This window comes from Hylobates moloch, unplaced genomic scaffold (assembly GCF_009828535.3).
Source record: "Hylobates moloch isolate HMO894 unplaced genomic scaffold, HMol_V3 SCAFFOLD_24, whole genome shotgun sequence".
Classification (NCBI taxonomy): domain Eukaryota; kingdom Metazoa; phylum Chordata; class Mammalia; order Primates; family Hylobatidae; genus Hylobates; species Hylobates moloch.
This window is the reverse complement of record NW_026652299.1, coordinates 26512042-26533919: the sequence shown is the minus strand read 5'-3', so window position 1 is coordinate 26533919 and position 21878 is coordinate 26512042. Positions and strand designations below refer to the sequence as shown.

Genomic DNA, 21878 nt, shown 5'->3' with positions numbered 1-21878 from the left:
TATTCATCTGTGGAGGCGCCTGTTTTAATGCTGGTCGGCCACGGGTGACTGGCCACCTGCCCACCCTCACCTGGGCGGACGCCGACACCACCTGCCTCTGGACTTTGCTTCACCCACTAGCGCTTTCTGTTGCTCATTCACATGTTTATTCATTGATCCATCAGCCCCTCGTGCAGTGCTGAGAGCACACCAGGCATTGATTGGACATCATGGGGACTCCGGGCAGGGAAGCCTCTGACCCTGTCCTCATGGAGCTCACCGTGTAGGAGAGAGATGAAGACAGTACTCCGAGACACCAGGCAGGATTTGCAAGGTGCCCTCTAGGCAGGATTATTCTAGAGACTCCCAAGGTGCTCAGGAGGGAGATCATTGTTTTCCCTGAGGCAGTGGGAAGGGCAGGAGATGCAAGAACAGGCCCTGGACTCAGGCAGACCCAGGTTCCAACCCTGCTTGCACACTCTGAACTGGGTAGCTTTCAGCCAATCACTGGTTGTCTCATGCAGAAGATGGGCTACCAGCACCCACCCCAGGGGTGCTATGGGCTGATAGCCAACATATCATCTATACCTGTGGGTAGACTTCCATGGAGTCGGGGCTGGGGATCCCCCCAAGGCCTGTGTGCCCAGGAGCCTGGGCTGAGGGGCGGAGGAAAGAGCATCATCCTGGCACCAGGTCCCAGGAGGCTTCTCTGTGCCAGATGCCATCCTCAGCCCGGGGCTGGGTGATTTTAGGTTTGATGGAGACAGAGACAGGAACATCCCCCTCAGACAGGGATTAGGTTTTCCATTGCAGGAAAAAATACAAGGCCAGCAGGACGCAGCCTGGTGGTGGGGCTCGGGTACCCTGAATCCTCACTGGCTAAGATGTGTTCCCTGCATAGCCCAACTCCCTCATCTAGATATTTTCTGGCTTGCCGAGGAGATGCTCTAAGGAAATCTGGCCTGAGGACCTTAATGCTCCCACACCTAGCCATCCACAGCCCTCTCACCTCCTCTGATGGGGGAGTAGCAAGAACAGAGAGGCTCAGAGTTGCCAGGACCACGGCCTAGCTAAGTGATGAACACAGAGAAACAGGCTGTGCCGCAGGCTCCTCAGCCGTGAGGCAGCTTCATGAAGCTGATGTGGCGGGACAGTCTGTGTGGGTTTACCAGATGACCCATAGACACCGCTTAGCCCGTGCCTGTACGCAGCAGCTCCACCACCTCACGCAGGGACCTGCAGTGTGGCTTCCTTTGCCTCAGTTCCTCTTCCTGTCTCGGGCTAGGCCAGGGATCCCTGCCTGACCTGGGCCTCTGGCAGCCCCTCCACCAGCTCTTCCTGCCTCTCTGGGTTTGATCAATGTAATTGGTTTCTGAAAACCCCCCGGATCCACAGGCAGCATAAAGAACAGGCGTCAGAATGGAGGTGACATCCGAGCCAAATTAGTGTCAATATGACAATAAAATGCACGGCTTGGAGGAAGTATGAGCTGTAAACAGACAACATTTCAATCGGAAACATCTCAATCTTCTCAATGTGGTGGAGGGGGAAAGGGGTGGCTGTTCTGTTGTTAAATCACCAATATTCAACAGCATAACATGAGAAAGTTCCATTTTAGGGCCCGGGTGACAACCAGTGAATTCCCCGCTCTCCAGGGAGCCGCTCAGCAGAATGATGACCTTGGTTCCCTGACTGGTTCTCTATCACCTTCCCACGCAGCAGCACTCCTGTCTTCCTGCTGTAAATCAGGACCCCTTTAAGAACAAGAGGAAATGGGCCTTCACCCACCACCGGGAGACCAGGGAGGGTGGGTTTTCATCAGAGCCTGGGAAATCCCTCTGTCCTGCCGGCACCCTGGCCTCAGTGCCCTGGGAGGAACGCAGGGCTTGGCTTTCCAATCCCCCAAGAGCCCCGTAGAGGCCTCTCTAGCTTCTGGCCTTTCTTCCACCACTGCAGTGTGTTCCCAAATAAATGTAGGGCCACATGCAGCCCAGACGAGGTGACTTTAGATTTGATGGAGACAGAGACAGGACCATCCTCCTCAGACAGGGATTAGGTTTTCCATTTCAGGAAAAAATACAAAGTTCCATCTTAAGAACCATTTATTTAACCCAAAAAGGTGAGTCTGTTAAAAGATATTATTAAATACACAATTGTGCAGGTGGCACTCAGCTAAGGTAAAAATTGGGCTGGTGGTTTGCAAACGGGTGTACTGGGGACAAGGCCCTGCAGGATGAGGACTCACATGGAGTTCCCACCCACTTCTCCCTGCTCACCCTCTTGCCTGGCAGAGCCCTCTCCACGCCTTGGCTGGACCTTCAAAACCTCCAGAAAGTTCTCTCCCCTACAGTGCTCCCTCCTCTGGGACCATGAATGAAGGTGCTGAGAAACGAGGCTGGGGTAGGAGGGGTGTCAGGTTAGACAGGCATTATTGGTCCCGCCCAGGAACTCACACAGGGCTGTACTGGAACTCAGGTACCAGGAAGGCAGGGCTTGTGTGCTGCTCATGATGCATTGCGTCCCTAGACCTAGAACCGGGCCTGGTAAATAGAAGGTGCCCAATAAACACCTGCCGAATCAACCAGTATGTGTGCATGAGACACAGAGACAGAGAAAGGCAGAGAGAGAAGGCCTGTTCTCCTTGGCTGTCCATGAGCTCTCCAGGCTCCCTGCGCCTGCACAGAGCTCACATGCTCAAGATGATGTGTATGGGGGCTTCCTGGTGTGAACACATATTCCTCAGAGAGAGCCAGGCCCCTTCCACAGGTCTCCTGAGCTGCACTGCTGGCGCCAGGGATGGCCCACACAATTTTCTCAGTGAGGATTTGAGCAAAAAGAAACCTAGTGGAAACGCTCATTCACATTCTCTGCTGTGTGGTCTGGAGCTTTCCGGGAGGGACCGGCACAGACCCATGGAGCAGGCATCCACCGAAAACACCTCCCCGGCTCCCACGGTTCACGGGAGGGGAGGAGCCAGGGGACACCCCAGAGACAGGTCCAGCCTCAGCAGCCTGGCTGAGTGCCCTGGTGTTGTGTTTAGCGTCTCTTAGAGACATAACGTGAGTAACCATCCACACAGGCCTCGGAGCTAAATGGAAGGGCGGAAAGCATTTTTAAAAGGTGAAGTGAAGGTTCTGGTTCTAGTTGAAACTGGTTTTGGAAAAAATGTATTAAGTAGCAATAAAAACAGAAGATAATCCTGGACTACTCTGATTTTCTTGGATTGTAACTGACTGGGAACAAAGGGAAAGAAGTCATCTGCTCCTGAAATCCATGGATAAGAAAAATGCCCCCATCCCCACCCCATACTGGAGCCAGAGAAACTGATATCCTTGCTCAGGCGGACTCTGGAATCTGGTGATGCGTCCCCGCTACCCCCACGTCCTGAAGCCAGATGTGTTCCCAAGGCGGAGGTGGAGAAAGCACGGCGGGTGGGGTGTGATGAGCTAACCAGCAGCTGCTGGAGGGCTGGGAGCTCTCGGCCCACTGCTGAGCTCACCTCTGTGCTCCTCTGCTGCTTCCCAGAGATGCTCAGCCCCAAGGGCTGCCAAATGCTGAGTGCCCGGAAGGCAAAGTCGCTCCCCAGCCCCTTCCAGTCCCCTGTGAGCCAACAGCTATGTTCCTCGAGTGCTTCCTTCCTTAGCTGGAGCGCATCTTTCCATTCCAGGGTCTTTTCTAAGTGCCATTCACTCATTCACTCACTCACCCAACAAACACAGAGGACCTGCTCCTTGCCAGATGTGTCCCAGACCTGACGGGGCGGGCCATCTGGCCATATGTAAGGAGAAGTCCCAGCCAGTTCCAGTTGGGGGCACCTTGGGTCCCGCTAGTGCAGTGGAGCTAGTTGGTGGCTTGAAAGGCCTGGGGCTGGATTCTTGTGGGGTCTCAGGAGAAGGCCTAGGGCACCGTGCACAGGACTCTGTGCAGGAATGAGCTCAGGGAGGTATCTGGGGACCTGCAGGTGGGGCAGCGCATGACAAGACCAGTGTGCAGTGGAGAGAGACGAGCTGGAGAGGAAGGCCTCTGGACGGGGGTTCTAAAGTCTGAATTTTATCCTGAGGGGGCTAGAAGTGGCAGGGGATGAGCACAGGATGGTGGAGAGGATAAAGATGGGGATGCTGGATGAGCAGCAGCCATGGAGCAGTGCTACGAGGGCGATATGTCACTGGCTGGCCCAGGAGGGTGACACGCCACTCTTGGAGGCCTGAGGGACAGGATGGGATGGATGGGAGATGGCAAGGCAAAGGTCTGGGAGAACCTGAGGCCTGGGCTTAGGCAGCAGGTGGACAGAGCTGCCTACAATGAAGATACACAATCCTGTAAGAGGGAGTGGATTTAAAGAGGGAAAGATATACTGGTGGAAAGAGACCTGCACCAGCATTATTCCAGCATCTGCTAGATGCCAGGCTCACATGTGCCATCTCAGTCAATGTGTTTAATCCACACAGCTTGCAGGGCTTGGCATTGCCACTCCACACCCCTTCAGTCCTGTCACCACCTCTGAGCCCAGCTACCACGGGGAGGACACTGTGCAGCCAGGCCTGACCCAGGCCTGCCCTGGAGCTCGCTGTACTACTTCTCCCTCTGGCTCTGGCCCAGCTGCTCTGGGCTGAGCTCAAGTCCACCTGGCCTGGCTGGCCCTCCCTGGGGCCAGGGCTCATGGCTGGTCAGGTGCATGTGCTGCTGAAAACTGCACCCCAGGGAAGGGCAGATGGTGCTTGTAACAAACAGAGCAAGGCCTGGGTCAAGCCGCTAGATGCTGGGAGCCCATTTGCTCATCTTAAAGTAAGGAGCATACTTCTACCCTCAGAAGGTGGCTAAGGGAGTTACATGGAAGAATGTGTGTAAAAGCACAGAACAGAGGCAGTCTGCATTCCAATTCACTGTCTCTCACATGTGCATGTACACACGCGTGTGCACACACACACACACTCACACACACAGCAGACGCTCATGCTGCAAATCACTGGATGGCTCCTGGCTGCCTGGCTTAGCCTTTCCTGCCCTGTGGGGACACCTGCCTCATCTTACCTCTCTTGGCCATGGTTTCTCTGCCTCATCCACTTTCCTATTGGCCTGGTGCCACCCTCTGGCCCTTGGAAGAAGAGTCCTGCTTGGAGGAAGCTGACATTTGGGTGTGGCAATTTGCACATGATCCTTCATGCACTCGGTTGCTGCTGTTTGGTTTCTAATATTGGCAAGGAGTGTATCTAGCACACAACTTTCTCTCAGCATCTCTGACACCTCACTGTGGCTCGTGGGAGCACTGTGTAGGGCTGCTGAGAGGAGAGGGGAACACAGCACATGGATGTGTGTGTACTCAGAGGGACGTCAATGTCCTACAGAGCTGACAGGTGTTGTTGAACATTTGGATGGTGTGCTTAATTCTGGACTAAACGCCATGCTGGGAAAGGCAAGGAAGAATGGGACAGACACAGGGACCCAATTCTGATGGCATCACTGAGGCATGTTATGGCCTCCCACCAGGGCCTGGCGAAGACCAGATCTCGGAGGTCGGCCGCCCTCTTCTCAGCAAAACTCTTCCTGGGAAGCAGGAGATGTTCAAGATAGCTGAGGAGCCACGTGAGGTGGCTGCTGTAAGTATGAGGTGGGCCAGGCAGAGTGAAGTAGCAGCCGGAGGAGGAAGCTGTCCCAGTGACTGAGGGGGCAGGGGAAAGGGAAGGAGGAGGCTTCCAGAGAGACTTCCTGGAGGAGGCAAGATGTCAGCCAGGCCTTAGAGAAGTGAAGGGCTCCCCTGGAACAGAGCCCTGCGGGAGGGTTGGGGTGACCAAGGCAGCAGCCCACCCGGAGTCTCATGGCCCTGCCTGGCCCCATGTGATTTCCCACCAGCCCACCCCAATCTGCTACAGGCTGCATGGCCCTGCAGGCACCAGGGCTGCCCCTGCAGGACGGTCGCCCTGCAGGCTTCTGTCTCCCTGCCGTGGGCTATCAGGGAGTGAAAACGCCGCCCCAGGCAGGGCTCAGGGAGGCTGGCTCTGCAGGAGGTGCCTGCCTGTCCCCTGCGGTGGCTTCCAGCTCTACTGGCTGCCCTGCCTCTCTGTGTGCCGCTGGCCAGGGCTCCAGGACCTGCAGGCGGAGTGGCACTGACTGGGGGATGGGAGGGGGCGCTGAGCCTTCCACCCCCTCCACTATTCCTTGAGACGGGCTCCATGCTGACCCCAGGCTCATGGTCCGAGGGTCACAGGTGTCCCTGTGAAAGCAGCTGTGAGGATGGCATTTGGTGGGTGGGAAGGACTTGGTGTCTAACAGGCACCAAAAGCTTCATCTACCCAGGATACCTGACTTCCCTCCCTTCTAAGACGGCCCCACCTATAGCCCCCCAGCTCAGTTACTACTCCATCCTTCAAATGCTCAGGTCCGAGACCCTGCGGTCAACTTCAACTCCCTTTCTTTCTTGCAACTCTATATTCTAGCTGGGAGCACATCCTGTGGTTATACCTTCACGGTCTTCCCAAGACCTGGCCCCTTCTCCCCACCTCTACCAACTGGACCTCCGGCCTCCATCTTGCCCCCAAATCAATTCTCACATCAGCACGTAAGGAGATTCCTTCTGTGAATCAGTCAGCTCTCTTTTATCCTCTGCCCAGCCTCATCTCCAGTGAAAGCCAGTCTCTTCCGAGGTGCACTGGCTGGCAAGACCCCGCCTGGAAACTCTGGCCTCACCCCCACTCCCACCCCTCACTGTCGGCACTGGCTCCTGGCTGTTTCTTGAGCTCGGTGGGCCCACTGCTGCCTCAGGCCCTTTGCACTGCAGTTTCCTCTGCCTGGAGCACTCACTCCCCAGATTTCAACTTCCCAGTGAGGCTTCCTCTGACTTCCCCATTCCAAACTGCACCCCACTCACCCAGCGCTAGCTCCCCGACCCCTGCTTTGTTTCGCCGGTTCATTTGTAATTGGCTACTTTCATATGTAATTCCTAGAGCTGCTTAGCATGTTTCTCCACATCGCACTGTAAGTTCCAGCTTCGTTCGCTGTGGTGTCTGCGATGCTTACAACGCCTCCTGGCCCTGGTGACTCAGTAAGTGTTGTCCAAAGATTCAGTGCCTGTGGACAGCCATCCTGGAAGGCATTGGGGTACAGCCCGACCTCTCCTTAAGGGCCCTTGTCCCCAAAAGAAACAGCGAGTGACCTTCTCAGCCTCAAGAGGAGATCTGCTAGCCCCATCCTCAGCCCCTCGGGGCCAGCACTCACCGTCTACGGGGTTGAGGTAGTCGTGGAGATGGGGTGCGCTGGCAGCACCCCCGCTCTGCATCAGCAGGTCCCCATAGGGCGTGGGGTGGCCTGCCACGAGGGTCATCTGGTGGTAATAATCTGAGGGGGTGGTGCCTGGAGCAGGAAGGCCAAACAGTCCCCTCTCCTTAAGGTGCTCCTGGGCCACTGTGGGCAGAGGGGAGAGAAAGAAGCCGTCAGAACCTGGCACTGGCTGCACCTTCTCCTGCCAAAAAAAAAAAAAAAAAAAAAGCAGAGAGAAATGCACACCTGGTGTGGGGGGTTCTCTCCTCGGCAGTTTCCCCCACTGCCCCACTGTTTGTGCTGGGCCTGGGCTTGGCCAGCATGAGCTGCGGTGTTGCTGCTGAAGGAGGCCAGACCCCGATCTCCGTACTCCCCCTTTTCATTAGATTCATTAACAATCTGTCCCTCCTCTGCCTCCATGCCCCTCAGAATCCCGGAGCCCCAGGCCAACAGGATCCATAGTCCAGCAGTCTTCAAAGTTAAAAGAAGGTGCAAACAGAGGCACTTCGGCGGCACGCGGCTGGGCCAGGTCAGTCTGTGCCTGAACATTCAGGGTGACATGGCTGCCGGGGCGCCAGGCCTGGCCAGATAAAGCTCCTGGTCTGCACACATCCTTATCCCTGCAGCGCAGAGCCTTGGGGCTGTCTGCTTCAACCCTGAGGTCAGCCCTGCCCAGGGCTTAGGAAAGAGGCAGCGAGGATGAAATTCAGAGCATCTGAGGGAGGCTGGCCCTCAGCAAGGTGGTGTCAGGAAACAAACGGGAGCTTGGAAACCTAGCACCCCCATCGAGAGTCCACAGGTGTGCAAAGAGGAGAGTCTGAATCTAGGAAGCAAGCTCCTAACCACTGTGCACTATGGCCTGTCTGTTAGCAGTTTCGACAAATTCCAAAAGAGCTCCCTTATGCGCTTGGCAGAGAGAGGAGACCAGGCCACGGAAGCTGCCATCCTCCTCTGCCTCCTTCTCGCCATCTCCTGCTGCATCTCCCAAGAGTCCAGGCCTCCAGCCAGGCTGATCGCCCACAGCCTCTGCCTCCCCTGTCCATGCCTAAAGTTCCCTCCCCTACTCCTTCCTGCCTACCCACCTTCCCTCAAAACCTTCCCTGGAGATCCCATTTGTCCCCAGTCACATGTGGTCTGGCCAACACTGCCTTGGATCGCTGATGAGCTTCTAAACCTCACATGACAGGCTCTGCTGGTACTGAGCAGGGCACACAGGACTCGAATTCAGACTTCCTGCCAGCTTGCTCTTGAGCCTGATCTGCCATCCTTGGTCACTTAGTAGCCCAAGGGCTGATGAGGCCTTGGCGTATCTGGTCTACTTCCTGTGGGAGTCAGGGCCATACAAATTAGCCAGGTCCCTGCTATGTCGTGGGGCTGTAAATGGGTACATGGGTGCTCCAGGAGCTACCTCAGTGTTTATCTTGAACTAATGCGTAGCATGGTGATCCATCAGTCGAAGGCCTCTCCTCCAGGGGCAGCTCTGTCTCACCACCCCCAGCTCCTTTTTAAAATTTTTTTTTAGAGAAAGGATCTCACTCTGTTGCCCAGGCTGAAATGCAGTGGTGCAATCCTAGCTCACTGCAGCCTTGAACTCCTGGGCTCAAGTGATCCTCCTACCTGGCCTCCCAAAATCCGATTACAGGCATGAGCCACTGTGCCCAGCCCACCCAGCTCTTCATTGGCTACACTGCAGTCGGGGGAATACAGCGTCCCTGGTTCCTCAGCATCTCCAGGAGGGTGCTCTGTTCCTTCCTCCCACAGACATCTCTACCGGCCCTCTGGCCCTAGCCCTGGGAGAGCAGCCAGGTTCCTTCCACCTCTTCCCTGGGAGCCCTGTTACCATGTGTATTAGTTTCCCGGGGTAAACGCTATAACAGATTAGCATAAGCTTTGTGTTAACTGTTGTTAAAACAACAGAACTTTATTCTCTTACAGTTCTGGAGGACAGAAATCTGAAATTAAGGGCTGGCAGGGCCACACTCCCTCCAGAGGCTTAAGGGGAAGGTGGTTCATCACCTCTTCCAGTTTCTGTTGGTTGCCGGCTTCCTGCTTGTGGCCATATTACTCCCATCTGTGCCTCTGACGTCACATCGCCTTCTTCTCTGTGACTCTGTGTGTGTCCCTGGGTGGGCATGAATGTGTCTGCCTTCTCTGTGTGTCTCTTGTAAGGATACCTGTTATTGGATTTAGGGCCTGTGCAGATAATCTGGGATGATCTCTTCAGCTTAAGGGACCTAAATTAATGACATCTGCAAAGACCACTTTTCCAAAGGAGGGAATAGCCACAGGTTTGGGGATTAGGATGTGGACCTGTGTTTTGGGGGGCACCCCTCAGCTGCCATACTAGGTGTGAGCATCAACCTGTTGTTCAGGAGTAGTATGAAGGAACGCCAGCCTGGTCACTGTCCGAGGGAACCAAGGCTGGGGAGTTGACAGTGTTAGCGTGAGCCAGGCAGACTCTGGAACCTGACCTGTGTCCTCTCACTCGTGGTCAGCCCATCATGGACTGGGCATGGTGGCTCACGCCCGTAATCCCAGCACTGGGACCTCAGGAGTGATGCGGACAGGGCTGGGCCCGCTGTCCACAAGACAGCAGCCAGGTGTAGAGGCAGCACAGGCCTCAGGGCACCCCAGCTTGGTCAAGGCCACACGGGGGACGCACGCAGAGTTTAGGGCTGAGTTCCGACCTTGAGGGGCCATTTCAGAATGGTGCCACATTCCAGCTAGCCATTTTCAAGCCTCCTGGCTACGGCCATTTGCCTTGTTTGGTTTCTGTTTGGTGAGAACCAGGCAAAGTGCAAACCTCCATGCCAGGAAGATGAGTCAACGCTTCAGGGAGTCTTTCTGCACATTTGAAAACTGGATGCCTCCTTTTCATCGTGAAATTCCAGCCTGCACATACTCAGAGCCAGGCCTCCGCTTCAACTCATGGTCACACCCACCAGCTGGAAGAGGATGCATTCCTCTCCGGGAGAATGCTGGTACTGATAAGAGACTCACTGGGACCACATTTCCTAGAGCCTCTGCCCATGGGGCTCTGAAGTTCAAGTTGCAGATGTCCTCTAGCCTGAGAGGTCAAGTCTTAGCTTCGTGTATTCTGAGAAGATGCACTTGGTTGCTTTCAGGGATGGGGACAATGAGTGGCTAACAGCACTGTCAGGGGCGGCACGGGGTCATGCCATGCTATGGATGGGGGTGCACTTCCCAGGGAGATGGCATGGGTGGGACTGGCCCCCAAATGTCCGGGTTATTAATATGTGTTTGCATGTGTCTGTGGGTGGGGTGGGTGGGGACTAGAAGTATAAAACTTTAGATCTGCTTTATACATATAAAGACATATTTGTACCATGTGACCCTGCCCTTTTCTGGCTGAAATTAGTCACACCGGGGTGGCCATCTGATCTCTGAGCCGGGCCAATCAATGTTCTCTCTCAAGCATCTGAACCGAGAGACACAATGCCACAGCTTCATCCCCAGAGCCCCAGGGCCTGGGCCGCCACTTGGAGGCCTCCTGTGTTAACCCGCAAGGGGGCAGATCTAACAGAGACGCAGGCAGCAGCCAGCCCACTCAGCCTTCCTTCTGCATGAGACACCCCGACACAACATCCCCTTTCCTAACACCAGCTTCTGCAGACTTTGGTTGGTTACAACCAGTGGTTCTCAGCTACACAGGACCTACCTGGATAGACCCTTACTGTTATTACTACAATAGATCATATATGGTTTGCATGCAAAAGAGTGCTTACCAAGGGATCTTTAATAAGCATAAAACCCAAAACTTGTTGTTTGGAAGTAGTGTGAAGGAACACCAGCCTGGTCACCGTTCAAGGGGACCAAGGCTGGGGAGTTGACAGTGTTAGTGTGAGAGAGGCTGGCTGCGCCCTGCCCCAATGCCCTAGCTGCCCCTCCCCATCCCCATACCCTACTCACCGTCAGCGGGGCTGAGGCCCCTAGCCGCAGAGATCATGGAGAGCGTGGGGCTGCTGTGCACAGAACGGAGGTAGTGCTCCATGTGGGGGTTCACGTACGGGTGGGGGGCGTTGAAGGGGGACTCCCCAGGGCCAGCCGGGTGCGGGGAAAGCCGGATCAAGGAGATGTCAGAGATGACAGGGCTGCCGCTGAGGGCAGGGGGCCTGCAGAGACAATGGGCAGCCGTCTAAGAAGGAGGACACAGAGGGAACCCCACCAAGACCCCAAAACCGACATGGACAGTCCTTGTCTCTCCTGGAAAGACTTTACAGAACAACCTGCACTTATTATTTGCTACACCGACATCCCCTGGTCATCTGTGAATTAGAATCTGAATTCTCAAGCATTAGCCAGCGAATGCAGAGTGAAAGCTCCATGCTGGTGCATGCGCCCACCCGCCAGTCCCACGCTGGAGAATGGACCTCGCACCCGCGACTGGACTTGCTGGAGCACAGGCACAGCAGGCCGCCCACACATCACAGTTGCACTGCGGCTTCCCCAGTGCCTCCTTGGGGCTGGGCATAGGCCTGCATGCTAGAAACATGTATCAAAATGAGTATGAAAATACGAATACCACGAGTAAAACTCAAAGAGCTCATACTGCTAACGGGATATGTGAAAAAGAGGGATCAGGAGATGTCCTGCAAGTGGAGAATTTCTGGCTTCAGTTGGATGGTTGGTTGCTGGTGTGACCAGCTTGGCCGCAGGGTCAGGATTCAAGGCGAGTTTTGAAATTGACGAGCCCTGACTAAAATCTTGGAATATCTCCTTGCTCTCCTTCCATGGAATTCCTCCTAGCGCTAACAGAACCACCCTTCTCAGGCGTGCATTGGGCTTGGTGCCGCTGGCTTGGGCTGGCATGGCCAGGGCCCACCCCCATGTCCCCAAGTCTGCCCACTAAGAGTCATGGAATCCATTCAATGTGACCTCAGGCCCTTATGTCAGGCCTGCTGACCTGGGGCCTCTATGCAGCTGCAGGTGTATTTTGAGGTAATCTACTCCAAAACTCACTCATTAAAGATGAATCAGACTTTATGGTGAAGCAGCTGCAAAACCACAGCTAAGTCACCAGCAACCACATTTACCAAGATTTCATTTTTATTTCTTTAGTCTATAATTTGACATTGTGCAAAGAAAAGAGTGTGTTAGAATCAGACAAACCTGAGTAGAATCCCAGCCAAATCACACTGTAACCTCTCCAAGCATTAGTTTCCTCATCTGTGGAATGGGGATCATAATCGTGTCTGTTTCATAGGGTTGTCGTGAGGATGAATGTCCCCAAAACTGTGCCAGAGACACAGCAGGCAGTCATGAAAGGAGAACTGCTGTTAGAGGGTTAGAACCACACTTTGAGGGCTAACCCAGCATTGTCCGGGAGACCCTCACAATCTTCACACTGGATTGATGCTGGACGTGTGAAAGGCCACTGCTGGAATTGGTTATTTCAGCAAGGAAATGATTTGTCTGTTGGTTGAGCAAACCAGAGATGATTACTGATCATGCTCAATATTGCATGAAAACTGGGCTTACAGTACAGTACAAACCAGGACCCAAACAGGTGACATCCAGATGTCCTCACATCTGGGTTTCACAAACTTCCGCCTGGGAGGCCGCTATGCCGGGCCTGGAGGGAGTCTTCTGCTGTCTGGTTGTCTAGCTTCAGCAGACGTGACTGCCCTACTCATGTAGATCCCAAGAACCTGCTTCTGCCTTTTTGCCTACACCAATCCTTGGCCTCCAATGCCTTCCTGCACCCTATACTGTGGTGGCAAACTCCTTCTCATCCCTGTCAGCCCAGCAGGTGGCACCCTCCCTGAAGCCCCTTCTCTTGGCTCAAGATCCCTTCCCTCTGCTCCCCTAGGGTGCACTGTTCCAGGCTCAGGCTGACAGGTGCATCTGCCAGGTTCCGGGGCTCTGCCTGGGAGCAGGGCATGTCAGAGGCTCTTCTGCATGCTCAGCACCTGGCATGGAACTGGCGCCATGCAGGTGCTCAGAGGTACCTTCAGAATCAGTGACAGCCACATGCCTGTGTGCCAGCCACTGAGCTTGATGGGAGGGAGACTGTGGAATAAGTCACAAGTCACAACCTTAAGACGTTCTCACTCACAGCCTGCCTGTAGAGGCGGGTGCCTCTGCATGGGAACTGCACAAAATGCAGGGGGCTTAACAGATAGTTTTAGCCTAGGCAGGGGCTGCTGTGTGTGCCTGGGAGGGGAGAAGTGGGACCAAACTGATGCACCCCTGGACAAGGGCAGGTCCTGTGGGCTCCGGCCTGTGACTGCAGCAGGATGACACTCACATCCTGCCACGGGATGGGTGGGTTGTGAAGAGAAGGCTCTGGGACAACATCACCTCTCTATGGCTCCTGGGGGCAGACTCGGGCTGAAGGATACAAGTTCTGGAAGGCTGAGTGTGGCTCAGCAAAATGCAGGGTGTCTACAGGCTGAGAGAATAGCTGAGGTACCTTCTGTCCTGACTTCTCGGTCCTCCCCAGACACTCCAGGCAGGGCAGGTTCCCAGAGCCTGCAGGATGCCGGCCAGGGTTTGAGGTCACAGTAGCCTGTAATCAGATGCCGGTGGCCCTAGGTGGCTTGCTCAGGTCCCGGGAATGCCAGCCTCCCTGGCACCAGGGTTGCCCTGTGGGGTGTGCCAACCACAGCTGAGTCCCCCTGCGATAGCCAGTGATCACATGGGGATTTCAAGCTACATGGTGAGGCCACACAGCAGGCCCAGTCAGTCCAAGGTGACCCGGATCCCCCTGGCCAGATGAGCCTCTCCTGAGAGGCCCGGAGTGAGGTGTTGTCATGGCCACATGCACACCACTGTCTGGGGCTGCCATGGAGGCAGCTGGGCCTGGAGATGGCAGGTGGGGCCTGGGTCACACATGGAGGAGCTGGGACTTTCACTTCCACAGAGCAGTTGCCACCGTTTGGGGAAGGTAGACTCCACCTCCTCCTTCCCACCGCAAGCATCACCCAGGGAATCAGGAGCCCAGGGGCAGCCGAGGGCAGCCTCTTCCTCTCTCAGGCCCTGGGCTCTGTAGGGACATCCAGGGGTCTCTGCAGGGGTGCCTGGACTATTTCCTCATGGCAGCCCCCATGAAGTAAGCACCGGCTGTGTGCCCTGCAGGTGGGTATGGAAAAATGGCACCAACCACTGCACTTGACCATGAGCACACTGCGTCCAGACAGGGGAGTCATTCTCCACGCTGTGCGGCCAGTGAGAGGCAAGCAGGAGCCCCCTCCAGTGGGCCTCACTCCCAGGCTGGGACTCCCTCATCCAGGTGCTGCCTGCCCCATCACAGCATTGCTGTCCAGGACTGCCTGTTCCCTTGGTGTGACCAGACAGGAAGCTGGAAGAGGCCACTGTCGTATCCCAGAACAGATTCTATCAGGGGCAGTGGAGAGACAGGCCAGCCTCCACAACAGGTCGAACTCAAGGGTACGGAGCAACCCTTGCTCTTCTCCTGTGCCAGGGAAGGCTTCAGTGCCGGGCCTGAAGAGGGGGATGTGAGCCACAGAGCCATCCCCCGGAGGCAGATACAAATGCTCTCGGAATGCAGTGGGGTGGGGCAGGATGCTGCACCTGGCACTGCCTGTCCCTTCAAGGGCACTGGCTTCCTAATCCTTCCCACTTAGCTGTGTGGCCTCAGCCAGAATGCTGCTCCTCTCTGGTGCCTCACCAGGGTGGTGTGAAAAGACCAGGGCCGGGCACCTGGTAGGGGGTTTATATGCATTAACTCCCTTTCCTTCTCTCCTCAGCAACAAGCCAACTTGGAATATAGAGTGTCTGCTGGCCCAGAAACCCAGGGCACACAATACCAGAGACAGGCCCACTGGCCAACGTAGCCATCAATGACTGTCTAGACACTTCCTCCAGGAAGCCTCCCGAGATGTCTCTTTTGCAGAGGGCCAGTGAGATCACAGCCGTGCTCTTACCTGGTATCTCCACAGGGTAGGGCTGACTGTGTGCCAGCCATCGGTGGGGGACATGCACATATTTCCTTTGTGAATCCAAATAAAACATTCACAACACAGGCACTTCATGCCCATCTTGCAGATGGGAACATCCCCAGACAGGCTAGGTCCCTTGGCCAAGGGTGTCAGATAGCAGGTGGTAGAACCACAACCAACCCAGGTGGGGCTGGGCTGGAGCCCCTGCCTGTGCCCTGGCAGGGAAGTGGGTGTTCTTGATGACATTGGTTGGTGGTAAGCAGGGCTCAGGGTGTGGGCAGGATCAGGGTGGGGGCAGTTCCTGAGGGCAGGAGAGCGTTCTCCCCACCATTTCCGCTCCTTCTCTGTCTCCAGTCCCCACCCCACCACTACCTGGTCATCACACACAATCCCACCCCACTCTGGGTAGGGAGCTGGAACCCCCAACCCCACTGTGTTGTGATGACCGCTAAGGATCCAGGGCACACATGTTCCCAGAGATGGTCATTTTGACAGACCAAACACAGCCAGAGGAACGGGCCAGAACTGGCAGAACTGCCAGCATCACACAGGCATGTGGGGCCTAAGGGTGCTTCCCAGCAGCCCTGAAACACGTCAGCATTGCCAAACCACACAGCAGGTCCTTCAGGGTCCAGAGCCCCTCTTTCTTGGACACTTGCCCCCATCCCAGGCCCCAGCCAAGGGTCTCATCATGCCTGGGTGTTGCCAGCGCCAGTGAGCAGATGACCGAGCCATGGAGACTCCACCAGGAAAGGCGACTACTGGTGAAGTCTGAGCCACCACTTCAGGCTGATCCTAGCAACAACCTCCCTTTCTTCCATTTCCACACTGCTGTACTGCAGGGACCTAGCCTTGGTGTAAGCTGTGGCCATCCAGGCCTTGAATTCTGACAGCTGGGCAGAGACTCAAAGGGACGGCCTTCAGGATGGGAGGAGGAGCTGGCTGCATTAGCTCAATTTAAAAGATGGCCACAGTCTCCTACATCACAGATACGCATGTGCACACCCTCACACACTCCCATGGCACAATCAACCAGTGGCACAGCCAGCCCTTCTGCAGGCCGCTCAGCTCAGGACACCACTCCTATGCATTGCCTTCTCCCCTCAGTCCAGCTCTGAGCTCCTCTGAGCCTGATCTGACCAGTTGTTCCTTTTTACATTTCTTCACACTCCCAACAGAGCTGTGCCTAGGGACCTGTAGGCAGCTCAGAGCCCAGGGGGAAAGAGGCAGACCCATGAAATCAGGTAATTACCAGGCAGTATGATAAGGGCTCCAGCAGAGGAGTGATTCTCTAACTGCCTGGAAGTGTGCAGGAAGGCTTCTCAGAGAAGGTGACATTAGGGCTGGGTCTTGAGGGATGAATAGGAGTTCACGAGGTAGTGCATTACCAACAAAGGAAGTAGCGTGTGCAAAGAAAGGGTGGAACACAAAGCTGTGTGTGTGTGTGTGTGTGTGAAGGTTACGCCTGAGGGGCAGGCTGTGACCCACAGAGTGCTTTGGGCTGGGTCTATATTGAACCCACTTCCTTTCTGCTGCTCTGGGCAGGGGACACATGACCTGAGCCCAGCTGATCAACGTATTCCATATCGCTAGTACTGTGATCAGTTCAGAGCCCAAGACAGAAGCTTTGGCTAGAATCTTTGGTTCTCTCTGTCCGCAAGGGTTGCTGAGCTGGCAGGGTGCAAGCATGGGGCTGCTGGAGGCCATGCAGGGGAGAGCCCAAGAAGGAAGATGATACAGAGAACATCAGAGCTGAGAGATGAAGAGCGAGTTTCTTGATTTGAGTCCCTCTGTCTAAAGCTAGTATCCTTGGCCTTCTCAGTTATGTAAGCTGAGACATTTGTTTAAATCACTTGGAATTAAGTTTTTATGTCTTAGGGAACTGCCAAGGCTTGTCAAGGCAGGCTTTGACCCACACAGCCTCCCACTGCCCAGAATGACCCTGGGCCTGGCACCCTGCAAGGCAGACCCCAGCTGTGACTGCGCGGGCCTGTCCATCCCCCCACCTGCAGAACAGGAGAGGGTCCCTGGACATCCTGCCCACAGTGGCCGAGGCTGGAGGGTGCAGCTGGGCATGTCCTTCTGTGTCTGGGCATGAGGCACAAGCAGGGGACTCTGGGTAAGTAGGACAACCAACCAAAGCCCCTTCTCCTCGTGTGTGTGTGTGTGTGTGCTGTGCACGTGTTAGTGACCAGTGGCAGCAGCAACAAGCAGCAGGAGCCCGGCCTCACGGCTGACTCTGCCGCAGTGGAGGACGCCTATGCTTCTTCCCGATGCTGGTTCTGGCCTGCTGGCCGTGATTGGGTCCTTGCCCCAGGAGGCTGCAGGCAGAGCCAGGAAAGGCCTCTCCTTAGCAGGATCCTTCCTCTTCCCTCTTTCCCTCCCTCCCTAGTGGGAGATCCCTGGCAAAGCCCTTGGATGGGATTTCAGGACCAGGCCCAAGGGTCAGCATGGTGTCTAGGGGAAGTAAGAAAAGAATGGAAGTAAGGAAGAGGGGAAAAGGGAGAACGGATAAAGTAAACTGAGGTGTCACTGGATGGCTGCTGTGTTAACTCTGTGGATGCTGCCACAGGGACGCTGCTGCTGCTGACAAAGTCGTCAGCATTTGCAGAACACCTACTGTGTGTAATACATCCAGCAAGCCTGCAAGGCAGATTTCATTATCTGCATTTTAGAGACCAGGAAACTGAGACTCAAGGAAGTCATGTGACTTGCCCACGGCTGCAGAGCTGGAGGTGGCTGAGCAGGAGCAGAAGGCCAGCCTCTCTGCCTCTGTGAAGTCGGATGGGGCACTGACATCTCTAATGGTCCACCCAGATGCAGGCTTGTGCTGGCTCCACCCTTGCTGTCTCAGTTCTCGAGAAGGTTGGCTTGGTGGTCCCCTGGCAGGCCTAATTTCAGCTGGTCCCCAAGGTGACTCTGGGGCAATGCAGACTGAGGGGGCCACCCCCACTGATAAGCAGAACCTGGAATCTGAAGTCACAGATCTGGGTCTGAATCATGGCTTTGGTGCTGTTGCAGCCTCAGTGCTATGTGCCCTGAGCCTCAGGATCCCATGCCTGCAGGTGGGGCAGCTGTGAGGTAGGATGAGCCAAGCATGGAAAGCATGCAGTGTAGCACCAGGCACTTAGTAGGTGCTCAATTAGTGCTCACCCCCTCATCTAGCAGATGAGCAAATGGAAGCGGCTCAGAGAGTGGAGCAGACCCAGGCCACACCTTTCAGCATCAAATCCTAGGACCCTTCCCCACCTGCTGCCATGAGATTTTTGGTGGGAGATAAAAGATCTGGGTAATGAGCACCCTGCACAGCCATGGGTAACTCAGCATGCAGCTGGCTGGGCCTAAGCGAGCATGCCAGACCCTCAGAGTGGGTGCTGTCCCTGGGAGTGAGAATGATGGGGGAAGTGTACCTGGAGGGTGTGTAGCTTCTGCCTGAGAAACAAGTAAGACTTAGAGGGCTGGGGAGGAGAAGGGAGGGCATCTGGCCTGAGCACCACCTGAGCCAAGGTGCGGGGGCAAGAACCGGCGTGTTCCTTAAGGTGTGAGAGAAAGGGAAGGAAGTGCAGGGATTGGGGCCCCCACACCCCAGCCTCGGTGCCTGCTTGGAGAAGCTGAACAATGTGGAGCTGAGGGCTGCTGACTCACCCAGACTCAGCACCAGCCATCAGGGCGGGCTGTCCCACTCAGGGATTGGAGTCAGAGGAGGAGCCCACCCTTGGCATGCCAGAGATGGCTTTGCTCTGAGATCTGTGCTGGTCAGTGGGGCCCGACACAGGCAGGAACAGGTCCTTCATGTCCCATTTAACAGACAGCACTGCTGAGTCCCAAAGCACCAGGGGCATGGCCACAGTGAGGCCAGCGGCGGCAGCAGGTGGGAACACGGGGACCTGGATGCCCCCAGACTGGTCCAACGGCTGTTGCTGATGAAGAGAAAAGGAGGCCCAGTCACTTGGGGGTATAAGCCTACAAACCTCACCACCTGCCTGCTTCTCAGGGTGACTTATGACCTCAGTGGTGGCAGGCGAGGGGCCACAATCCCATGTGGCCAGGGCCTGCCTCTCCCCTCTGTGTCCTGTATGCCACTCTCCGGTCCTTGGCCATGCTTGCCCCTCACAGCTTTGCCCCTTGATGTCTGCACCTCCAGTCATGCCCTTCCCCTCTTCATCCCTTCCCCCAGTTAACCCTGTTCTCCTCCCAGAGGTGCCAGCTCAGGGACCTCTCACCCAAGGTGCCGCCTAGCCCCAGGTCAAGGTCAGGATCCTCCTGCGGTGCTTCTGTGTTAGGTGGCTCCTTCCCCTGACCTGAGCACGTCCATCTCAGCTGATGACCAGATATCCTCAGCTGCGAGCTCACACACATCCTGTCTCCTGTACCCGTTTCTGTTCACACGCTGGCCCTGCACCTGGCTCCGCACATGCCAGGGACATAGAGCATGCTCAAATACGTGTCTGCTGAATGAATGAATGAATGAATGAATGAGTGAGTGAGTGAGTGAACGAATGAGTGAGTGAATGAATGAATGAAGCAGGGAGCGTGTCCAGGGAAGAGCACAGACACTACTGCGGAAGACATGGGTCCCGGCTCACCTCAGCTCACTCCTGCCTGGGAGCACGTATGTGCCCTCTCTGAACAGTTACAATAGTGATCTTACAAATCTGTTGTGAGGAGCAGAGGGAAGGCACATGGGGGGCTCATGAGATCTCCCAGGGATATGTCCATGTTCCAGCCCCAGAACCTGTGAACAAGAACTTACTGGGAAAAGGGATTTGACAGATGTGATTAAGACAAGGATTTGGAGATGAGATTGTGGGTTACCCGGGTGGGCCCTACATGCCATCATGGGGTCTTTAGACAGCTAAGATCTGAGACACAGAAGATGAGATGGCCATGTGACAGGGAGACAGAGACTACAGGGAAATGGCCAGGAGCCAAGGAATGCTGGCAGCACCAGAAGCTGGGAAAGACAAGGACAGAGTCTCCCCTGGGGGCCTCTAAGGGTGCACGGCGCTGGTGACACCTCGATCTTGTTCCAGTGATACTGATTTTGGACTTCTGACCTCTGAAACTGAGAGAACACATTTCTATTGTTTGAAGCCACTGAGTTTGTGGTACCGTGTTACAGCAGCCCCAGGAAATGAACTCGTCATGGAAAGCGTGTTGCATTGGCCTGGAGTTGGCCCTAGGGAGGTGGCAGACATCACCGTCACTAGTGCCATCATTCTTCTGAGACTAAACTCTTGGCAGGGCTTCTATTATTGCTCGGAGTAACCAGGTTCCAGTAGATGCTCCCCCTTTGAGGCAGGCTGACAGGGTAGGGGAACTCCTATGCTGGGGGGAGGAAGGTGTCTGAACCCTGTGTTCCCACCCCATGTGTACAGGGCTGCGGAGTGGGCTTTCCCACCCACCGCCTGGATTTCATGGTCACTGACTCCCCATAGCCAGAATCCACCCAGCACACAGCCCCAGCATGCCATTTCCTCCTGCTTCGGAACCGCTGGCTTGTGTACACCAGCCCTGCCTTTGGGCCAAGATGCCTACCACCCACCAGGATCACAGGGCCATGGGTGGGGTCCACGGAGCTCCAGAGTGGAGACGCTGGGACCTTTTTGCTGTTGCCGAGCTGCTCAGGACCAGGTGCCCACTTTCTCAGAAATGCTGGGCAGGCATCCTCTGGGCCCACTGACCTGCTGGAAAGGAAGCTGGAGTCCCCAAAGCTCGCCTTGCATCTCTTCCTCCCCAAACTGGAACTTCTTATTGCCAGGACAGGGCATGCATGTGTCTGCTCTCCCAGGGCCTCCCTGGAGAGCAAGGCCAGCTCCTGCCACCCTCGGCTCTACCGACAAATAGAAACAGAGCTCCAGAACGCTCCTCTGGATGGAATTCAGTCTCCTTCCCAGGGTTTTCGTTTGTTGGTTTGGGTTTTGTTGTTTGGTTTTGTAGGTGAAACTGTACATTGGCAAGCTTGCTTACCGTGTTTCCCATACATTTGCTTAAAAAAGTTCTAGAAATCAAGTCCTTTCCAAAATGTACTAAGGGGATTTGCATTTTTTAAGAGCCATACAGCAAATTCTTTTGGAAAACAATGGAAAACTGTCCCTTCCTCAAACTGAAGTGCAGTCCATGTCTTTTATCAATCTGCACTCTACTGTGTGTCTGGTGGCAGTATGTCCTCATGGGGAGGCTCTGTGTACGGGAGCTGAGGCCACAGTTTCCAGACATTCATTGCTGATCTGTGTCTGTGTCCACACATCACTCCCCCCGAACAGCCAATGTTTACTCAGCATGGGCCTCTGATGGCACTGATGGTGGGGAGCTGGGGGTCTGAGGCAGACTTGGCCAGGGCCCCGCATGCACCCAGGTAGTGAGGGGGCAGGTGGCTGCAAACCTGATTGACAAGTGTTGCGCCCCACATTCCCAAGGTCTACTCTGAATCCACAAGTACACAGATCTCAGCAGACCACTTGAGTGCCCATGAAGCCATGGTGATGGTAAGACAGGGTGCTGCTGCTTGGCAGACACTCCCAAGACCAGTTACGAGCTCAGGAAATCACAGGCCCTCAATCCCATAGTTCACACTGGTGCTTTGGCCGAATCACCATGCCAGGACCTCTGGGGTCACAGAGAGAGAATGGACACTGACTATAGCCTTCTAACAGTACACAAGGTGCTACAGCAGGAAGAGGGGTGGGAGGAAAAGAATTCACCCACTCTGTTGGTGCAATC

The 21878-nt window shown here is 55.3% G+C and overlaps 1 protein-coding gene across 1 annotated transcript in view; it reads right to left on the bottom strand.

The window, feature by feature from the left end:
• GLI2 (GLI family zinc finger 2) overlaps nucleotides 1-21878 on the bottom strand; it is a 255836-nt gene that overhangs the window by 30752 nt on the left and 203206 nt on the right. The window contains exons 4-5 of the mRNA XM_032145841.2: nucleotides 11164-11366; nucleotides 7192-7377 (exon numbers count right to left, since the gene is read on the bottom strand). Coding sequence (XP_032001732.1) covers nucleotides 7192-7377; nucleotides 11164-11366 — 389 coding nt within the window. The remainder of the gene's footprint in view (nucleotides 1-7191; nucleotides 7378-11163; nucleotides 11367-21878) is intronic.